Genomic DNA, 16,612 nt, shown 5'->3' on the forward strand with positions numbered 1-16,612 from the left:
CCTCTTCAAGCTTCAGGCCTGCCTCCTCTGTCCATTCTTGTTCTGCCGATCACACAGCCACACACCACATTGATAAAAATTCAAATTATTCTCCCACTCTTCGACCGTACTTCACACTCACATACGCACCGATACCGGTCGGTATGGACGCAGGAAGGGATGTTCGGTGTGCAGAAGGGATGATGGCAGTCCTGGGGCTCCGGCGGGAGATGTTTCGGGCATGATATCTTCCGGACAATCTGATACATTATTCAACGAGCTCTTGACAGTGGCAATGAATACGGGTAGATCTGTTCGTGATGCAAAATACAGCTGGTATAGTCGTACAGCTGCTCGCTGCTGATGTCGAATAGTGAGCCGGCCGCAAAGCTCTGGCTGCGGCTCGTACCGTCCATACGATCACTTCCGGCAGCGTGATCCAGCCAGAAGGTTTCCAACGCCGGCGGTAACTCCCGATTCCAAAACTGGCGAGCGTATGTAAATGTGTGTGTTTGTGTGAGAGTGTGGGGGAGAAATCGGAAGAAGAAAATAATACGCAAAACAATGGAAAGAGGAAATGTGTGTAAGAGAGGAAAGCAATAGTAATACGTAACGCATCGCCGTGTTGCCTAAGACATTACGCCGCGCGACGGCATGTCACATAACAACACATCACAAACCTTGGCCGTGTGCTGGATATGATCGTGGCAGAGATGATCGTTCCGACTCTGGGCCCGTTTGGCGGCCGCAGCCAACTGCCGCCGAACGTTACCAGCGGCAGGATCGACCACTTTGCGGTAGTAGATACGCATCAGCTCGAACCGTGCCACGTGATTCCGGTTGATGGAAAGCGCCTGCTCGATGCTTCCTAGCAGCGTCTCGATCCCAGTCCGCACCTTCCGTATCTGGGCCGTGTTACGTGCCTCTATGTGGTAGATCAGCGTAAGCACCATACCTTCGACGATTCGGATCGCTGTATTGATGTTGATCGTAGAATCATGCACGCTCAGCACAAAATTTTCACGCAACAACACCAACCAATTGTCGGCCGCTACCCAGGCACCGTAACGGACGCACCACAGCCACAGGTTTGCAAACAGCCGTGCGCTGGCAAAGCTGTTGCGCTGGGCCAGGAAGGATTCACGATTTTTGAAGTAGAAATTCTCACACCTTCGGTACGACTCAATGCAGCAGCTGGTATCGAGCAGAACATCGAGACAGATCGCATAGTACCAGATGTGTCCCGTACGGTACTGCTGATGGATGATCAGCTTCTGAAGCGTCCAAAGCGTTTGCACCGTTTCGGCAATTCTTCGATTCGATAGTAAAACTTCACAAAGTATGGGAATGATGTCCCATTCGCAAGATTGGTACTGCAGCCTATCGTTTATTTGTAGCACAACCTTGCCAAGTTCGATCGAAAGAACCTTCTTCGAACGTATGGTCCTGTGGATAAAACCTTTTGAATCAGGCCAAATGCAAGCGCTGCTGTAAACGTGCCCATCGAAACACGATCTTACTGGCAAAGAAAAAGTGCCGTATAGAAACGGACAATTGCATCCAGATAGTCCGAATCGATTCGACGCACATTATCGGCAACAATTTCCAGCGAACGTTCCTGCATCCAGGCTGTGCTCTCCGAGAATCCAACGTGATAGGCTGCAACAAGACAAACCGGCAATAAGTTTCCAACTACAGAAAGAAGTCGCACATGTTTACCTGTATGGAAAAAGTTGGCAAATGACTTCACCAGCACGGTACTACTCTTCCGGTGACGTAGAGCATGCTTTAGACCCCAAATGGCAGCAAGCGTAGCTCGATCCCAGTCGCGCAACTTCACAAAGAGCTTATGCATACCATTGAAGCAGCTAGCGATCTGCGATACGATCAAGCTATAAAAGAGACTTTTGGTGGTTGGCGTTTTTTCTTGACCCTTAGGATCAAGATACTTTTTCACCTTCGCCAAATAATATTTGCTCTTCAATCGAACCAAGGACCTTTTTCAGATGGAAAGGCAAAACACAATCAGCCTTTACTATTGTAAGGTACAAGAGTCGTCCGGTAGCTTACCGGTAACGTGGAAAATGCATTCCAAGTGTTCGAGAAGCTAGGTAGTACAGCTCCAAGGAACGTTCAAACTGCTCCAAACAATACCTTCCTTTTGCCTCTAGTGTATAAAGACGGCCCTTTAGGTAGGTAACCAGTGCAATGTTTTCTACTGTATCGATTTGCTGAAAATAATCCTAATGCTAATCAAGGATGAACTTTTGTATGCATAAAACTACTTGGAATGGATACCGTCATCATTTTTGCTGCATCCTCAAGAATAGAGATCGCTTTCGGAATGTTGGACAGTTTGATGCAGATCCGTGCCCATTCGATGTTGGCCTCGACACATTTCTCCAACATTCCTGCACCTTTGCTGTGCAGCACTATCTCGCTAAACATACTGTACAGGATCATGTTACAGTTGCAGGAGACAAAGCTGTACGCTTTGTAGCTGAGGACCGGTGCACGTCGCGATGAGCTACGGCGCCGTCTGAAGCAGTCGAATATGAATGATTCTAAAACAATAGTTTTAATCGAAAGTAGAGTCACTCAGCTCGTGGAAAACAAGAACAATAAGTTATCTTACGTTGAGAGGAGTACAAAGAAAATCTCTGTAAAAGAAAAAAAAAGGATCGCAAATAAAAGATTGTTTGGTAAGTTTTTTACCGGAATTCCACTTAATATACTTACACTCGTACTATACTGTAGCAGCAATTCATTGCCATCCGGTTCTTCTGGTCTTTGACATCCAACCTGCACCTCGTATGTTTCTTCGCAGCTCATCAAGTTCTTAAACGGAACAGCTCCACAAGAATTACATCTGCAACGTAACAAACATGCAGTTACCAGATTGATAGGTTCTCACAGCAGCGTTTCCACCTGATGGCTTACTTTTTGGTTTCACATTCAATAAACTCCAATGCATTGCTGTGGTACTGCTTTTTCTGTTGCACTGTTACCAGATTATACACCGTGCTGTGGAACTCACTGGAATTGAATTTAGAGTACCCGCATACCGCGTACTTTGGAAGGTCTTTGCAGGCACCTAGAAGACACATTCAGCACATGATGTATAAATTTTTGCCCGGCCATACTAATAAGCCTTCCGAAGCCAGCAGTATACACTTACGATCTATCTCCAGAGCAATGCAGGCGCATTCGCCGCGCCCCAACCAGCTGCTGTTCACGTTCCGCTGCGCTAGCCGGAAACCTTCGCTAAAGTCACCGATTGCGCACGATAGGATTTGAAGGTCAAACAGTTTCTTCATTGCTGGGCCACAAGTTCAAGCGAAGTACCCCCGGGTGGGAAAGGAATGGAAGAAGCGAATGGTTGGGCATGTGAAAACATTACGTGCGTTACGAGCAGTGTGATGAATTCGGAAAATTTCGGTAACCCATCGCACCCCCGGATCAGCAATGGTAATTGATCGACCGTACAAAATTCCTAGACAGCGTTCGTCTACTACTGCATCTGCATGCAGTGCTAGACGAATTGCAAAACGAGCGTAACCGTGCGCTAGCAAACTGCTCACTCCTACTGTTTCTGCACCACACTTCCTTTACGCTAAGCACGGCCAATCAGCAAAATAGACGACATTATACTTACCGATCGCCACATCCCATTCACTCTCGGTAGCCATCGTGTACATTAGCGAGGCGCGCAGAAACTTTTGCCCCAAAAAGGCGGCACATTTGCATACGAGCTGCTCGAAGGCGGACAGCGAATCGTACAGCATCAGATGGAACGCTTCCAGGTTGCGGGAGGTGTAGTAATCCTTCGTGTCGACCGCGTCCGTCAGGTACGCAACGTCTACGATCTTGTTAAATAGCGAAGGTGTCTGATCGCCCGGGTAAAGCGACGTATCGCCCGTATCGAACGACGATTCGAACAGCCGCCAATCGGAGAGGCTCGGCCGTAGTGTGGAGCTGGACTTGATACTGTCCCGCTGCAGGAACGACGAATCGCAAAACACGTACCCTTCGGTCTGGGCTTCACAGTAACCCATACGCTTTACGCGCAGGATACCGCTCTGACGTAAGCAGAGCAGAAACGTATTGATCCAACCTGGATTCCCGTTGCTGATGGTGTGCAATAGCCTAACGGTGGGGTAGAATAGTAACGGTTAGTAACGATTGCTTCATGGATGTAACGGAACCATATGCAATGAGCGATGCAGCAAAAGATGGCTACATCATCGCATCAAGAAATCGAAAACAGATCTCTCGCTCTCTTATTCAACTACTAATTCTATTCCAAACGGACCATGCACGTAACGGGTCTTACGTAGAGCTGATCGATCCTCTCGCTTGTCGATTGCACAACACGATCGATATTGGCAGCTGTAACGAAACGCTTTCTCTTCCTTATTCAAAGTGCAACTCTTATATCAGAACAGCAACAGTAAGCCGACTGGGTTACCCTCGACACTACCGCGTGTTGATTCCTTTGCATACCGGTGAAAAACAGAAGCCTGTATTTCATTTGCCTAAATCATAACTGTTCCTCGGGTTAATCCGTAACCGACTCGGGTTCTATGTTAATAAAACACAAAACGGTGCCTCGTCAAGTTCGACCAAACTGTGCCGCTGCTGCGGTAAAATGCACTTTCAGTCTCACTTAATGTATGCCTCAAATAACGGCAACACCATCGGCATGGTGTTCTATGAATCCGTCCTACTACATTTAGAATATCAAGACTTCAGTACCAAATTGAACTAGGTCCTGCCTCTCTATATGGTGTAAGCTTAGTGCATCCTGATCGCTGCGCCGCGGAAATGGTGACGAAACAAGCAGCGCAGTTAGCGATGTGCACGGAGCATCCTCCTGTGTTTTTTTTTAATTGCGTGCAAATCTATGCATTCACGTTCGCGCTCAATAACTTCAACTTCTCTTAACTGCAGACCGGTCCCTCTGTTGCGCGCTTGTCCCTTATGATCCACCCTCCTTCTGGCTCCAGCGAAGGAATATGTAGTGGTACATAAGGCGGTTATAAAACATGCCAACCGTATGCACTATTCTAAGTCGTCACGTGCGGCGTGACTGCAGCACATGGGTAGATTGTTGTCCAGCTGTTGATCCAGAAACACGGTTCGAAATAAAAACAAATATTTTTCAAACACCTCCTCTACTCAATCAGCCGACAACCGACACGTGACGCACGTCCCCATTCAAATCCGATCGTATGTACTCCCGCACAAGCACCTCTCCCACCTACCGTTCCAGGTCCAGCGGAATAGCATTAACGTTCAGAAATTGGCAAGCGACCGCTTTGTGTAGCAACGTTTCGATCGGTGGCAGCTTCACTTGGCACACGGTGGGACCGTCGAGTACGCGAACACGTACCGGGCTCAGCCGCTTCTGGTAGCCCACCGTTAGCACCGTAATGATCTGTGGCATTTCCCAGATGACGTCAAACAGATCGAACGATTCGTCGTCTATGAATTCTGCGTCGTCGATTATTAGCACCCAGAGGTTTTGAAACGTCTAGAGACAAGATTTGAGGATGAAACGCTATGATTCTCGTGTTTAAAAATTCGAAAATAGAATAAGCGCCTTACATGTATGCAATGTTTTGAATTCAATTTAACATTGCAATTGCATACCCACCGGCGCAAAACCTGAAACTACTTGCCTTTTGACAGAGGAACCGGAACAGATCTTTTCTAGCGGAATATTGCTCCGTTTTGCTTAAACTGGCAGTCGCTTCCGTTTCGATAAAATTCGTGCCAAGGATGTCGTTCAACAGTGATAAATGTTGCTCCATCTGATGCTCCCTTAGGTATAGCTTCATGCGATTTTGTCTTGTAACGGTCGTTATCGTTTCGGTGAATCCAAGCGGACGTGAAATGCAAAGGCTGGCCGCAGAATATGGTTTCTGGAATCGTAAGCAAACATAATTGTTCTGCAACCAACACCCAACACAACGCATATCTTACATACCTTTGAATCTTTCAATGTAAGCGAAAAACATAACGAGCTGATGTGTTTGTTTCGTAGCGCGATGTAGAAAAATTCATTCACCAACCGTGTTTTACCCATCTGCGCTTCACCGCGTATCAGAAGGCAATTTTGAATACACTGCTCGTTTGGAAAATTGCTCCGTGTGCATTGCTGGGCAATAACCATACCATCGTCGATCATTTCCTGAAAGATTTCGATAAACTGATCACGATCAACTAGCGGGTAGTTGTAGACCATTGGCTTAAGCAGCTCACGTTCCCTATGAAAAAAGGGGTTATTTTAGACAATTATGTTTGTTAGGTTTTTCATCCAATTTGTATCTACTTATCGCCAAAACTTACGCAATAAATTCCCGAAACTCATAAATTGGCCCTACATTGTGCAATCCCTTCAGCTGAATTGCATCTTGCAGCGTGAAGTGAGCAGGGTCCAGTTTACTCATCATGAAAGTACTCTTATCGCAGGTCACCTTATGCGGGTAAGCCATCATCAATCGGGCCGCTTTGTTAACATGCACACCAATCGCAGAATATTCGCGCCGCACCGTGTGTCCAACGATACCACAGTATGCGATGCCGGTAGTAATGCCGATCGAGGCCGAAATGATCGATGGATTTTTCGCGTACGTGTCCTGTATTTCGCAAGCACAGTGCAATGCAAGCTGACTGTCCATCTCATGCTTCAGTCCGCGCAATCCAAAAATTATAAGAAACATAACATCCTTGTCGAACAGGGAAAGTTTATTTACGATTCCTTCGTATCCTTCGACGATCCTAAAATATGGCAAAAAGTCGTTTGACTGCACTGAACAACTTATATACAATCATCGGCTTTTCTGTACTTGCAAACGGTGGTGAAAATGGAATTAATTTCCTTGATCAGCGCCACAACATCCCGTGGTTTCAGTACGATGTTCAAAAATACCGTCACTATTTGACGCATTTCGGTTAACAGCTCGAGTGGTTCGTTGTTTTCGACCGCATTCAGGACGGGTTTAATGAGAAACTTTTGCAATGACGATGACACAATGTGTGGTGTTACATATTTAAGACGAGGGCGAACTAAAATAAGAAAAAGTTATTTAATGGTTTGAAAGGAATAGTTTACTACTTAGCTCTAAACCCACTGGCAATCATTTCGCTATCAATCTTAATTGCATCGTCCTGCACATAAATATCGTCACCCTCTGTATCATCTCGGTACGATGCATCCACAAAGTTTAACCGCTTCGTCGAACGCCAATAGCTGGTAAATCCTTTGATCTTGAGATGCATTCGATCCGCGCACGACTCCCAAACATATTCATTATCGTGGATGTAGCTCCACGCTGCAAATAAACATCAAACAATCCATCTAACACATGCACTATACCTACAAACCGTGTACCATCTACTCACCATAGTATGTAACGATAATATCACCCGCCAGTGCCATACGTTCCGCCAGCTTCACTTTCCATACCGGTTGACCGGCAACAACATAGTGAGAAAAGGAACCATCTCCCACCAGGGAAAAATGTACCTCGCCAGCTGAAATGGCGATCTTGTTCCGCAACGTTACACCGACGTCTGTCTTGTAGCGTCCATAGGAAAGCTGTATAATGATTGCTGTATCGATCGCACGATGAATCGCATCAGGTAGCGATACGGACGAGTTGGCCTTAAACAGCACCAGGATCGCATCGCCAGAGAATTTAAGAATGTCTCCACCGTGACCTAGAATTTCGTTCACAATCCCACCGAGGTAGGTGTTTAGGACTTGGGACAGTTTGGACGCTCCACCATTTTCGGGATTGTGGTACAATTCGGAAAGATCAGTAAAACCTGCGAATGGACAAAACATATACCGATTTTTTTAAAATTATTGTTGGTTACGGCATAACTAAATTTTGCCAAGGAACTATAAAAATATCTTCACATTGAGCCAAACAGCTTGAAAAATGGTCATTTGTGAATAATGTGATGCGTGAGTAATTTTTAATGGCAGTGAAAAATAAGTCTTCTGTCAAAATTTTTTTGGACTAAAGCAAAAGAAAGATTCTGCTAAAATATATCAATTCATTTTGCATTCAGGACAAGTGTTCCATTCCTTACAAGAGTTTGCTGGGAAGTTGGCCTTGAATGACGTTGAAAAAATGACGTTTTTTCTGCGCCTAGACGGTCAATTACTATTGCATCTTGGTTATGGATTGATTGAGTAGGAAATTCCGGCAAAATTTTTCGGAAAACTGGGAGCTTTTAAGTTAAAGGGGGACTTATGTTGACTTATGTATGAAGGACTGGGAGTTGGTTGGGAGTCTTTTAGATAGAAAAGCTCCTCAATTCGAATGATTGTAACATAAATGGATACCTCTTAGCCAAGGACGTCAAATTTTGCTCAGCCGAACCCATCTTGTATCAGGATATTCTTCCAGGATTTGACAAATTTGATCCCTGTGTCCAAAAAACTGAACGATAACGCCAACGGGCGAAGAAATCTCAGCTTCCTGCAACAACATATGATTTCTTTTAAAGTACTGTCCATTTTCAAATTATTACAACCGGGATCAGGTATATATAGATCATAAAATAATATTTAAAAAATTATAATAAATACATAATAGATAAATTATATTTATTATTAATATTTATTGACAATTTATCATTCATATAATATCTGAGACGGTTCGATAGTATAGACGACATCGGAACGTTCCTCCGTATCGAGGATTTACTTATCCAACTACGCGGTATCAATAAATCTCGTTAAGTCATCAGATGGCCCGCATGACCAAAGAGTCGTCAAATCCAAGAAAAAGAACATGATATCTTAAAAAGGATTCGGTTTCTAAGGGAACCAATTTCAGTAAGGTGAGAAAGAAAGATGAGGAAAGATCAGTTTTGTGCAACAAATATTCTGATTCTGGGGCAGGCATGGCATCTGGAGATCAGATTCTAGACAACCGAGTCACACTCATGTTCCAACAAACAAGACATATTTCCCATTTTTAACGACATACATCAAGAGATGCGCATCAAATTCGGTGGCTAGATCAAGGCGAGGCGATCGATCGAATAAAACCAAAGAATAACTAAAATAAGAAATGAACAGCATTATGCGCGATTACGCACCGCATACCAATGCGTTTGTGTTGGTGCGCTCGCGGGATGACTTGCAGTGTAATAATAATGCGATAAAGCAATAGCTTACGAAATATGAGACTTTTATGAGTAAACTAAAGTATCCAAGCCAAAAATATCATTCTGATATTGGCGTTGTTATGACGATTGGTCATTCAATTAGCATAACATGCGTGTACTTGTAACGTAAGTTGTAAATAAATAAATCGTCTTCCAAGCAGTGGCTTGCATTGTATTGGTTTGGCGCCGGTTCTATGTTTATGCTAGGTGGAACGCAAAGTTTCTTAGTACGAGGAAAGCCAATCAAAAATAAATTGTTTTAAAATAAAGAATAATGCTTCAAATACCTGTCTTGAAATTTATAAGGTATTTCAATTCTATGCTTGTATGCTAGTCAGTCGATCGAATAAAATATTTTGCAACATAAAACATGAAATAATAAGTATTATTTCGCATATCTTTAACAATACGGCGGAGAGCCGTCATACACAAATAAAATTAATAAAGTTTCGCAAACATTTCATTGCCATTTTATAAACTAACCTCACGTTTGGTTTCTCAAACCTATAACATAAAACATCATTCAAACACACGAGCTGAGGTAAACTTTTTAATCAACCCAAAATGATTTTTTCTAATGCGCCGGCATATACACACACCAGACGGACGCCCGCTATGTTACTCCAAGTTCGCAGCTGGACCGGTACGCACGGGGTTCCGCTGTTTCGCGCTTTTTTTTTTTGTTGTTTTGTCGCTCCTATCCGTCTAACGATCGCCATCGCCGATCTTTCATCATATAGTAAGGTGAGTACTGTTTTACCGTGTTTTTCTCGCGTGTGATAAATCGATTTAGAACGAAAATCTCCAGCAAATCGGTGCGCACCTTTTTTGCCCGTCCACAAACAATATTCCCGATGTCAAGGCCAAATATCAAGTACCAATAGCGAAGTGTGAAAAAAAATCCACATTGGGAGTGTATATTTGTTTTGGTTTCTTTACTCGTTTTTGGTAAATTTTGGCCACACAGAGAGTCATACCGCAAAATGGATTAATTTCCGAAGTCAATTCTTTTCTACCTTGAATTGTTTTGAATGGTTTCATTATTGTGTTGTGAATGGCAGTTGCATAATGTACGTAAAAATGAGTTTAAATGAAGTTGCATGTCTGGTGCATTTTTTGTAGCAATGTCATCATGATCGCCATTATACTATCAGCCCAGCACGCATCGTTTGACGCTTCTTATCACTTTTCTTTCCACCCCTCAACGAAAGCTTTACCGAAGATTGGCTTATCTTACCGGCCGTCTTTTTTTTTTACATCAGCCTGTTCCAAAAAAGGGCACTTCGTTTCGTCGCGTGTTGATACTTAACAGTGTTATCCACTTATCCCACATCGTTCCAGGTTAAAGGTTCGTAACCACCTACCCCCTTCCCTGTCGGCCCAAGATGGGTTTCCTGGCGAAAATTGTGTTTGTGGTGATATCCCTCACATCTGCCGTGGTGTTTAAACAATACCGTGAAATGGCTGCACCGAAGCCAGTTCCCGAGCTGAACCTCAAGCAATACTGGGGCCCCGGCGATGTGAAGCAATACAAAGAGGACACCAGCATTAAACCGTTTAAGGTGTCGTACGATTCATCCGTGATCGAAAAGCTGCGCGCCAAGTTGAACGATGTTCCCAACCTTACGCCACCGCTGGAAGGTGTTGCGTTTGAGTATGGATTCAACAGCAACAGGTTGAAGGAAATTCTCAAGTATTGGCGCACCACCTACCTGGACAAATGGAGCGAGCGGGAGACGTTCTTGAACAAGTTCCCCCATTTCCACACACAAATTCAAGGTCTTAACGTGCACTACATCCACGTCAAGCCGAAAGTTCCTGCCGGCACCAAGGTGCTTCCGCTACTTCTTCTCCACGGATGGCCCGGTTCCGTGCGCGAATTCTACGACATCATTCCCCTGCTAACCACCAAATCGAACGATAAGGACTTTGTGTTTGAAGTGATCGTACCAAGTCTGCCCGGGTACGGTTGGTCGCAGGGAAGCTCCAAAAAGGGTCTCAGCCCGTCGGAGGCGGCAATTGTGTTGAAAAATCTTATGAGCCGTGTTGGGTTTGAAAAGTTCTACATCCAGGGTGGAGATTGGGGAGCTTTAATTGGCAACTATATTGCCACGTTCTTCCAAAGCAATGTGCTGGGTAAGGATTTAACCTTTTTTATGCATATCGAAAGCGATGACTGTACGACTTATGCACTGTTTCTGATTGCAGGTGTACATCTCAACATGTGCTCCATTATGACACCTCTGGCCTATCCGAAACTGTTCCTGGCTGCGCTTCGCCCTTCTATGTTCGTCGAGGAGCAGTATACAGACTTTTACTTCCCACTCGGAAAGGTATTTTCGAACATTATTGAAGAGTCCGGCTACATGCACCTTCAGGCAACGAAACCCGATACGATCGGTACGGCACTGCAAGGCAATCCGATCGGTTTGGCAGCTTATATTCTGGAGAAGTTTTCCACCTGGACCAATCCGGCCTATCGTAATCTAGCGGACGGTGGGCTCGAAAAGTATTTCACGCTCGACGCGTTGCTGGACAATGTGATGATTTACTATCTGACCGATAGCATCATCACCTCGCAGCGGTTTTACGCGGAAGCAATGGCGTCGGACGAGCTGAAGAAGGAGATTGATCGTATACCGACCGTGGTTCCGGCTGCTTGTGCAAAGTTCCGGCATGAAATTTTCCTACAGCTCGACTGGATACTGAAGGATCACTTTACCAATCTGGTGCAGAGCAACCATTTCCAGGATGGTGGTCACTTTGCGGCCATGCAGCTGCCGGAGGTTTTGTACAAAGATGTCGTTAGCTTTGTTGCTTCGCTTCAGAAGTAAGTAAAGAAGCAGGGAATGTGTTTAAAACAGAAGGGAAAGCTTGGATGCTTTTTAATTGTAATAAAGTTTTTCTTAGTGTACAAAATTGGTTCAAATCGCTATTGTGTGTACAAAACCATGGACAGGAAAAACAAGTTACCGGGGCGACGATATTCCATGATGAATTCGTTAGGCTGATAAAACCGATTCTTATCTTTTTTCCCAAACGAATGGGCAGCAATCAACGAGCAAAGGTTACACTATAGACCTGAATTGGTTGGTCAAAAACCATGGTTGGGAGTCGCCAACTCCGCTCATAAGAAAATCCGCAAATGACATGGCTTTGTGCTCTCTTCGCCCAGTGTGAGTTGCGTGATTTTTTTTAGGGAGTGCAGCGGGCGCGATCATTTAGGTGAGCGGGGTGATTGAGGTAAATCTTCCGCTCACGACCCAACCCTTGTTGGGAGTAAAATACTAATAGAACATAGGAGCTAATACTAATACAATGCTAATTGATTGATAGCAGCCATTACAAGTTCGTAAATGCGAAATTAAATTATCATACAATTTATTTTGTATTTAAATCACTCCAACCAACTTATCCCATAGTGAGTCCAGCAAAGTTCAATTAACTATCTCAATTTCTTTTTTTTTCACCCTTATCTTCACACACCCCTAACACGATGACGTTGCGCTATTGCCTGGCGTAAATAAAAGTTCATTTGCAATCGTTGAGTATACAACGGTGAGTTCCTCAGTGTCATTTCAGCGATGGGTCTTGGGACACAGTTTTTGTGCCTAATGGTCGGATGTCTTGGTTTGACGGGTTACCAGTATTATAGTGAGCTTACAACGCCGTTACCGGTACCAACGCTTAAACTCGACGAATACTGGGGACCTGGTAATGGAGCGACGTATCAGGAGGATACCACAATTCGTCCGTTCAACATTTCCTACAGCAAAGCGGTGATTCAGAAGCTTACCCGACAGCTTACCGATCTGCCCAATCTTGCTCCTCCACTCGAGTATGCCGGTGCATTTGAGTATGGGTTTAACCGTGATCGTTTGCAAGAAATTTTGAAATATTGGCGCGAACGTTACCTTCCAAAATGGACAACCGAGCGGGAACCGTATCTTAATCGATATCCACATTTTAAGACACAAATTCAAGGTTTGGATATACATTACATCCATGTGAGGGCCAGCGATGTCGGGTCTGCTGGTAAGAAGTCAATACTTCCGTTACTTCTTCTGCATGGATGGCCTGGTTCGGTTCGCGAATTCTACGATATCATTCCTCTGCTCACGGAACCCTCTGAGGATAAGGAATTTACGTTTGAAGTGATCGTACCGAGCCTACCCGGTTTTGGCTGGTCGCAGGGTAGTGCAAGGGAAGGGATGGGCGGTCAAAAGATGGCAATCATCATGAAGCATCTTATGGAACGCATTGGTCACAAACGGTTCTTCGTTCATGGAGGTGATTGGGGCGCACTCATCACAGACATGCTGGGGACTTATTTTCCGGAGAGCGTGATCGGTAAGAGACAAAGATGAGATTGTTTCTAATGAACTGACATGAATTGCTTTATAATTCTAACAAAATCTTTCTTCTAGGTTTACATCAATCTGGTTGTGGTGTAATTGGAACGCTGGCGACTTGGAAAACCATGATCGCCAGCTTGGCGCCTTGGATGTTTATGGAGGAACAGCACATTTCATACTACTTCCCTCTAAAGCCATACTTTAATGAGCTACTGCTAGAGTCTGGCTACATGCACATTCAGGCTACGAAGCCGGAAACCATCGGTGCCGTGCTGGTAGGCAATCCGATCGGATTGGCTGCCTATATACTAGAGAAGTTTTCAACTCAAACAAACCGTGCCTTCCGTATGGTTCCGGATGGTGGTCTAGAGCGAGCCTTCAGTCTCGATGCTTTGTTGGACAATGTTATGATTTACTATCTGACCGATAGTATCACTACCTCGCAAAGACTGTACGCGGAAGCATTTAGCAAGCGGGAACTGTTTGCCGGCGAGCTGGAGCGTATTCCCAATACGGTTCCGACGGCATGTGCGAAATTTAAGCACGATGTTCTCCATACGATCGATTGGGCGTTGAGGGGTCACTATACGAATCTCATACAGAGCCACCATTTCGATGAGGGTGGTCACTTTTCGGTGATGGAGTTACCGGACGTCGTTTATCGCGATATAATACAGTTTGTGGGAAAAGTGTTTGAACGCAAATAAATTTGAATTAAGTGACTTTAAAAAAATTATAGTTTCTTCATCCAGAATGTACCTTCGAGCTACAGTCTATTGGGTCACACCTAAAGTTGGGAATTCCTCACTTACACTGACCCACATTATCAACATGATCCACAATAACGCTTTTTATCTAATTCCGATTGATAAGACCATGTCGGCAGGTGCCGAATGTGATTGTGCTCAGTAGCGTTTCGGATCGTTTCCAATGCAGTGAAAATGGGTCTCGTAGCGCGTGCCGGGTTAGTTCTGCTAGGCATAATTATCGCACTCGGCTACCAACTCTACCAACAACTCTCCGTAACGCCACGTGTACCGAGTAATATAGAGTTTTACGAATACTGGGGCCCGGAGGGTGGTGATCCTTATGGGGACAGTTTGGAGATAGTGCCGTTTAATATATCCTATCCACCGGAAGTGATCGAACGATTGCGGCAACAGCTTAACGATGGTCCAAAGCTAACCCCGCCACTCGAAGATACCGCCTTTCAGTACGGATTCAACAGTGATCGTTTGCAGGAAATTGTGGAGTACTGGCGAACGGATTATTTGGACCGGTGGGACGAACGGGAAGCTTATTTGAATCGTTTTACACATTTCAAGACCCAAATCCAGGGATTGGAAATTCACTTCCTGCGTGACAAATCGAAGACGGTGATCAACCCGAAGCGAATCGTGCCGCTGCTGATGCTGCATGGCTGGCCTGGTTCTGTGCGGGAGTTCTACGATATTATTCCTAAGCTGAGCAATCGGACAAGTGATAAGGAATATGTGTTTGATGTGATCGTACCGAGTTTGCCCGGGTACGGGTGGTCCCAGGGTTCAGCAAGGCCGGGTCTGAGTGTGTCCAAAGTGGCGGTTGTTATGAAAAATTTAATGGCACGATTGGGATACAGGAGGTTTTACATTCAGGGCGGAGATTGGGGTGCCATTATTGGCAATTTGATGGCCATTTTGTTCGAGAAGGATATTTTGGGTAAGTATGGTTAAGGCTTGGTTCGGACAGGTAATACATTATCTTTTTACAGGTGTCCATCTCAATATGTGCATGGGTAGTGGAAGTCCTCTCACCATAGGCAAAATGCTCGTCTCAAGTCTGGTGCCGAGCTACTTTATTGAGAAGCAGTACATCGATTTCTATCATCCCACATGGCCAAAAATTGTTGAACTAATTCTGGAGGGTGGCTACATGCATCTGCAGGCCACCAAACCAGATACCATCGGTACAGCTCTTCAAAGCAACCCGATAGGTTTGGCGGCATATATTCTCGAAAAGTTTTCCACGTGGACTAACCCCTCCAATCGGGATCTAAAGAATGGCGGTCTGGAACAACATTATTCGCTTGACGCTTTACTAGACAATGTGATGATCTACTACCTTACAAATAGCATTACAACTTCGCAAAGGTTGTACGCGGAATCGTTTAGTGCAGCGGAACTGGCAAAACAGTATGAAAACATTCCTACCAATGTACCGGCCGCATGTGCCAAATTCCGTCATGAACTGTTCCAATACCCAGACTGGATACTGAAGGAACATTTTACGAATTTAATGCAGAGCAATCACTACAACGATGGGGGCCATTTTGCGGCGATGCAGTTCCCGGATGTACTGTACAAAGATATCGTTCAATTTGTGAATCGACTCTATCGACGTGTTGAAGAGTAAGGGCGAGAAATTAATAAACTTCTTACCGGAAACATCGACAAACATTATTGCGGTCATAAATTTGCTAGTTTTGTAATCATCCGGACTGTATAGTACCTCGTCCGGTACCATCGAACTGATGACTTTCGTTTTAAATTCCTGATGCGATTTGTTTAACTTTCCCATGATGTTTTCGTACAGGTTGGATGGCATCTGGTTCCAGAGGAACTGGTAAAGGAAGCTGAACCGTTCTGGAAGGTACTTTTTTAGGTTCTTTTTCTGTGGATAGAAAATGTCCAAATTGAAGCAAATTGTTTCTTGAGCTATGCGAAAAGAGCATATTACCCCCTTCAAACGGTTTCGACATCGTGAAATGAACAATTCCTTATCAACCGCTTTCTTGAGTCGGGCCGATCCGACATCCACTTTGGACAAAGGCACTGAAAATTAATAAAATGTTTTCGGTTCTAAATGGATTCGTTGGAAATAATCATTACGTACTTAATTCCAGCATTGTGGCTCCGATTACAAGATTCACCGTTGATGTTCAGGGCGAGCGAGAATACACGGAAGCAGAAGAGAATGAATTAAAAACAAAGAAAACTAGATGGGCTTTAAATCTGGTACAAATGGTGTTTTTGATTGAATCATTGCAGTGCATGCATGAATTTTGTATTCATTTTCGTTTGTTTGAAGCGATAAAACATTTGAAAAAAAAT

At 44.5% G+C, this 16,612-nt stretch overlaps 4 protein-coding genes across 4 annotated transcripts; 3 read left to right on the top strand and 1 right to left on the bottom strand.

Annotated features, from left to right (window-relative positions):
* Positions 1-221: 221 nt before the first annotated feature.
* On the bottom strand, positions 222-16,407 carry LOC126563797 (adenylate cyclase type 10-like). The gene is given in 21 exon segments (XM_050220541.1): positions 222-464; positions 660-1,425; positions 1,500-1,638; positions 1,699-1,976; positions 2,050-2,210; positions 2,278-2,543; positions 2,615-2,639; positions 2,719-2,848; positions 2,920-3,073; positions 3,158-3,298; positions 3,635-4,125; positions 5,244-5,512; positions 5,661-5,908; positions 5,911-6,248; positions 6,331-6,762; positions 6,831-7,050; positions 7,116-7,316; positions 7,387-7,812; positions 15,941-16,172; positions 16,239-16,333; positions 16,395-16,407. Coding segments are annotated over 21 exon segments (5,238 nt in total). The 3' UTR covers positions 222-251.
* LOC126564662 (juvenile hormone epoxide hydrolase 2-like) lies at positions 10,519-12,002 on the top strand. Its single transcript, XM_050221749.1, has 2 exons — positions 10,519-11,304; positions 11,377-12,002. Exons 1-2 carry the CDS (start codon positions 10,554-10,556, stop codon positions 12,000-12,002), a joined length of 1,377 nt encoding a protein of 458 aa, XP_050077706.1. The 5' UTR covers positions 10,519-10,553.
* LOC126564653 (juvenile hormone epoxide hydrolase 1-like) lies at positions 12,753-14,230 on the top strand. Its single transcript, XM_050221741.1, has 2 exons — positions 12,753-13,518; positions 13,596-14,230. The coding sequence occupies exons 1-2, from the start codon at positions 12,753-12,755 to the stop codon at positions 14,228-14,230; spliced, it is 1,401 nt and encodes a 466-aa protein (XP_050077698.1).
* On the top strand, positions 14,444-15,914 carry LOC126564654 (juvenile hormone epoxide hydrolase 1-like). Its single transcript, XM_050221742.1, has 2 exons — positions 14,444-15,221; positions 15,274-15,914. The coding sequence occupies exons 1-2, from the start codon at positions 14,465-14,467 to the stop codon at positions 15,912-15,914; spliced, it is 1,398 nt and encodes a 465-aa protein (XP_050077699.1). The 5' UTR covers positions 14,444-14,464.
* Positions 16,408-16,612: the final 205 nt, after the last annotated feature.

Source organism: Anopheles maculipalpis, chromosome 3RL, assembly GCF_943734695.1.
Source record: "Anopheles maculipalpis chromosome 3RL, idAnoMacuDA_375_x, whole genome shotgun sequence".
NCBI classification, from domain to species: Eukaryota; Metazoa; Arthropoda; class Insecta; order Diptera; family Culicidae; genus Anopheles; species Anopheles maculipalpis.

Coding starts and splice junctions, on each gene's coding strand:
- LOC126564662 (XM_050221749.1), top strand. CDS start 10,554: ATGGGTTTCCTGGCGAAAATTGTGTTTGTGGTGATATCCCTCACATCT. Junction 11,305..11,376: donor CTTCCAAAGCAATGTGCTGG/GTAAGGATTTAA, acceptor TTCTGATTGCAG/GTGTACATCTCAACATGTGC.
- LOC126564653 (XM_050221741.1), top strand. CDS start 12,753: ATGGGTCTTGGGACACAGTTTTTGTGCCTAATGGTCGGATGTCTTGGT. Junction 13,519..13,595: donor TTTTCCGGAGAGCGTGATCG/GTAAGAGACAAA, acceptor TCTTTCTTCTAG/GTTTACATCAATCTGGTTGT.
- LOC126564654 (XM_050221742.1), top strand. CDS start 14,465: ATGGGTCTCGTAGCGCGTGCCGGGTTAGTTCTGCTAGGCATAATTATC. Junction 15,222..15,273: donor GTTCGAGAAGGATATTTTGG/GTAAGTATGGTT, acceptor ATCTTTTTACAG/GTGTCCATCTCAATATGTGC.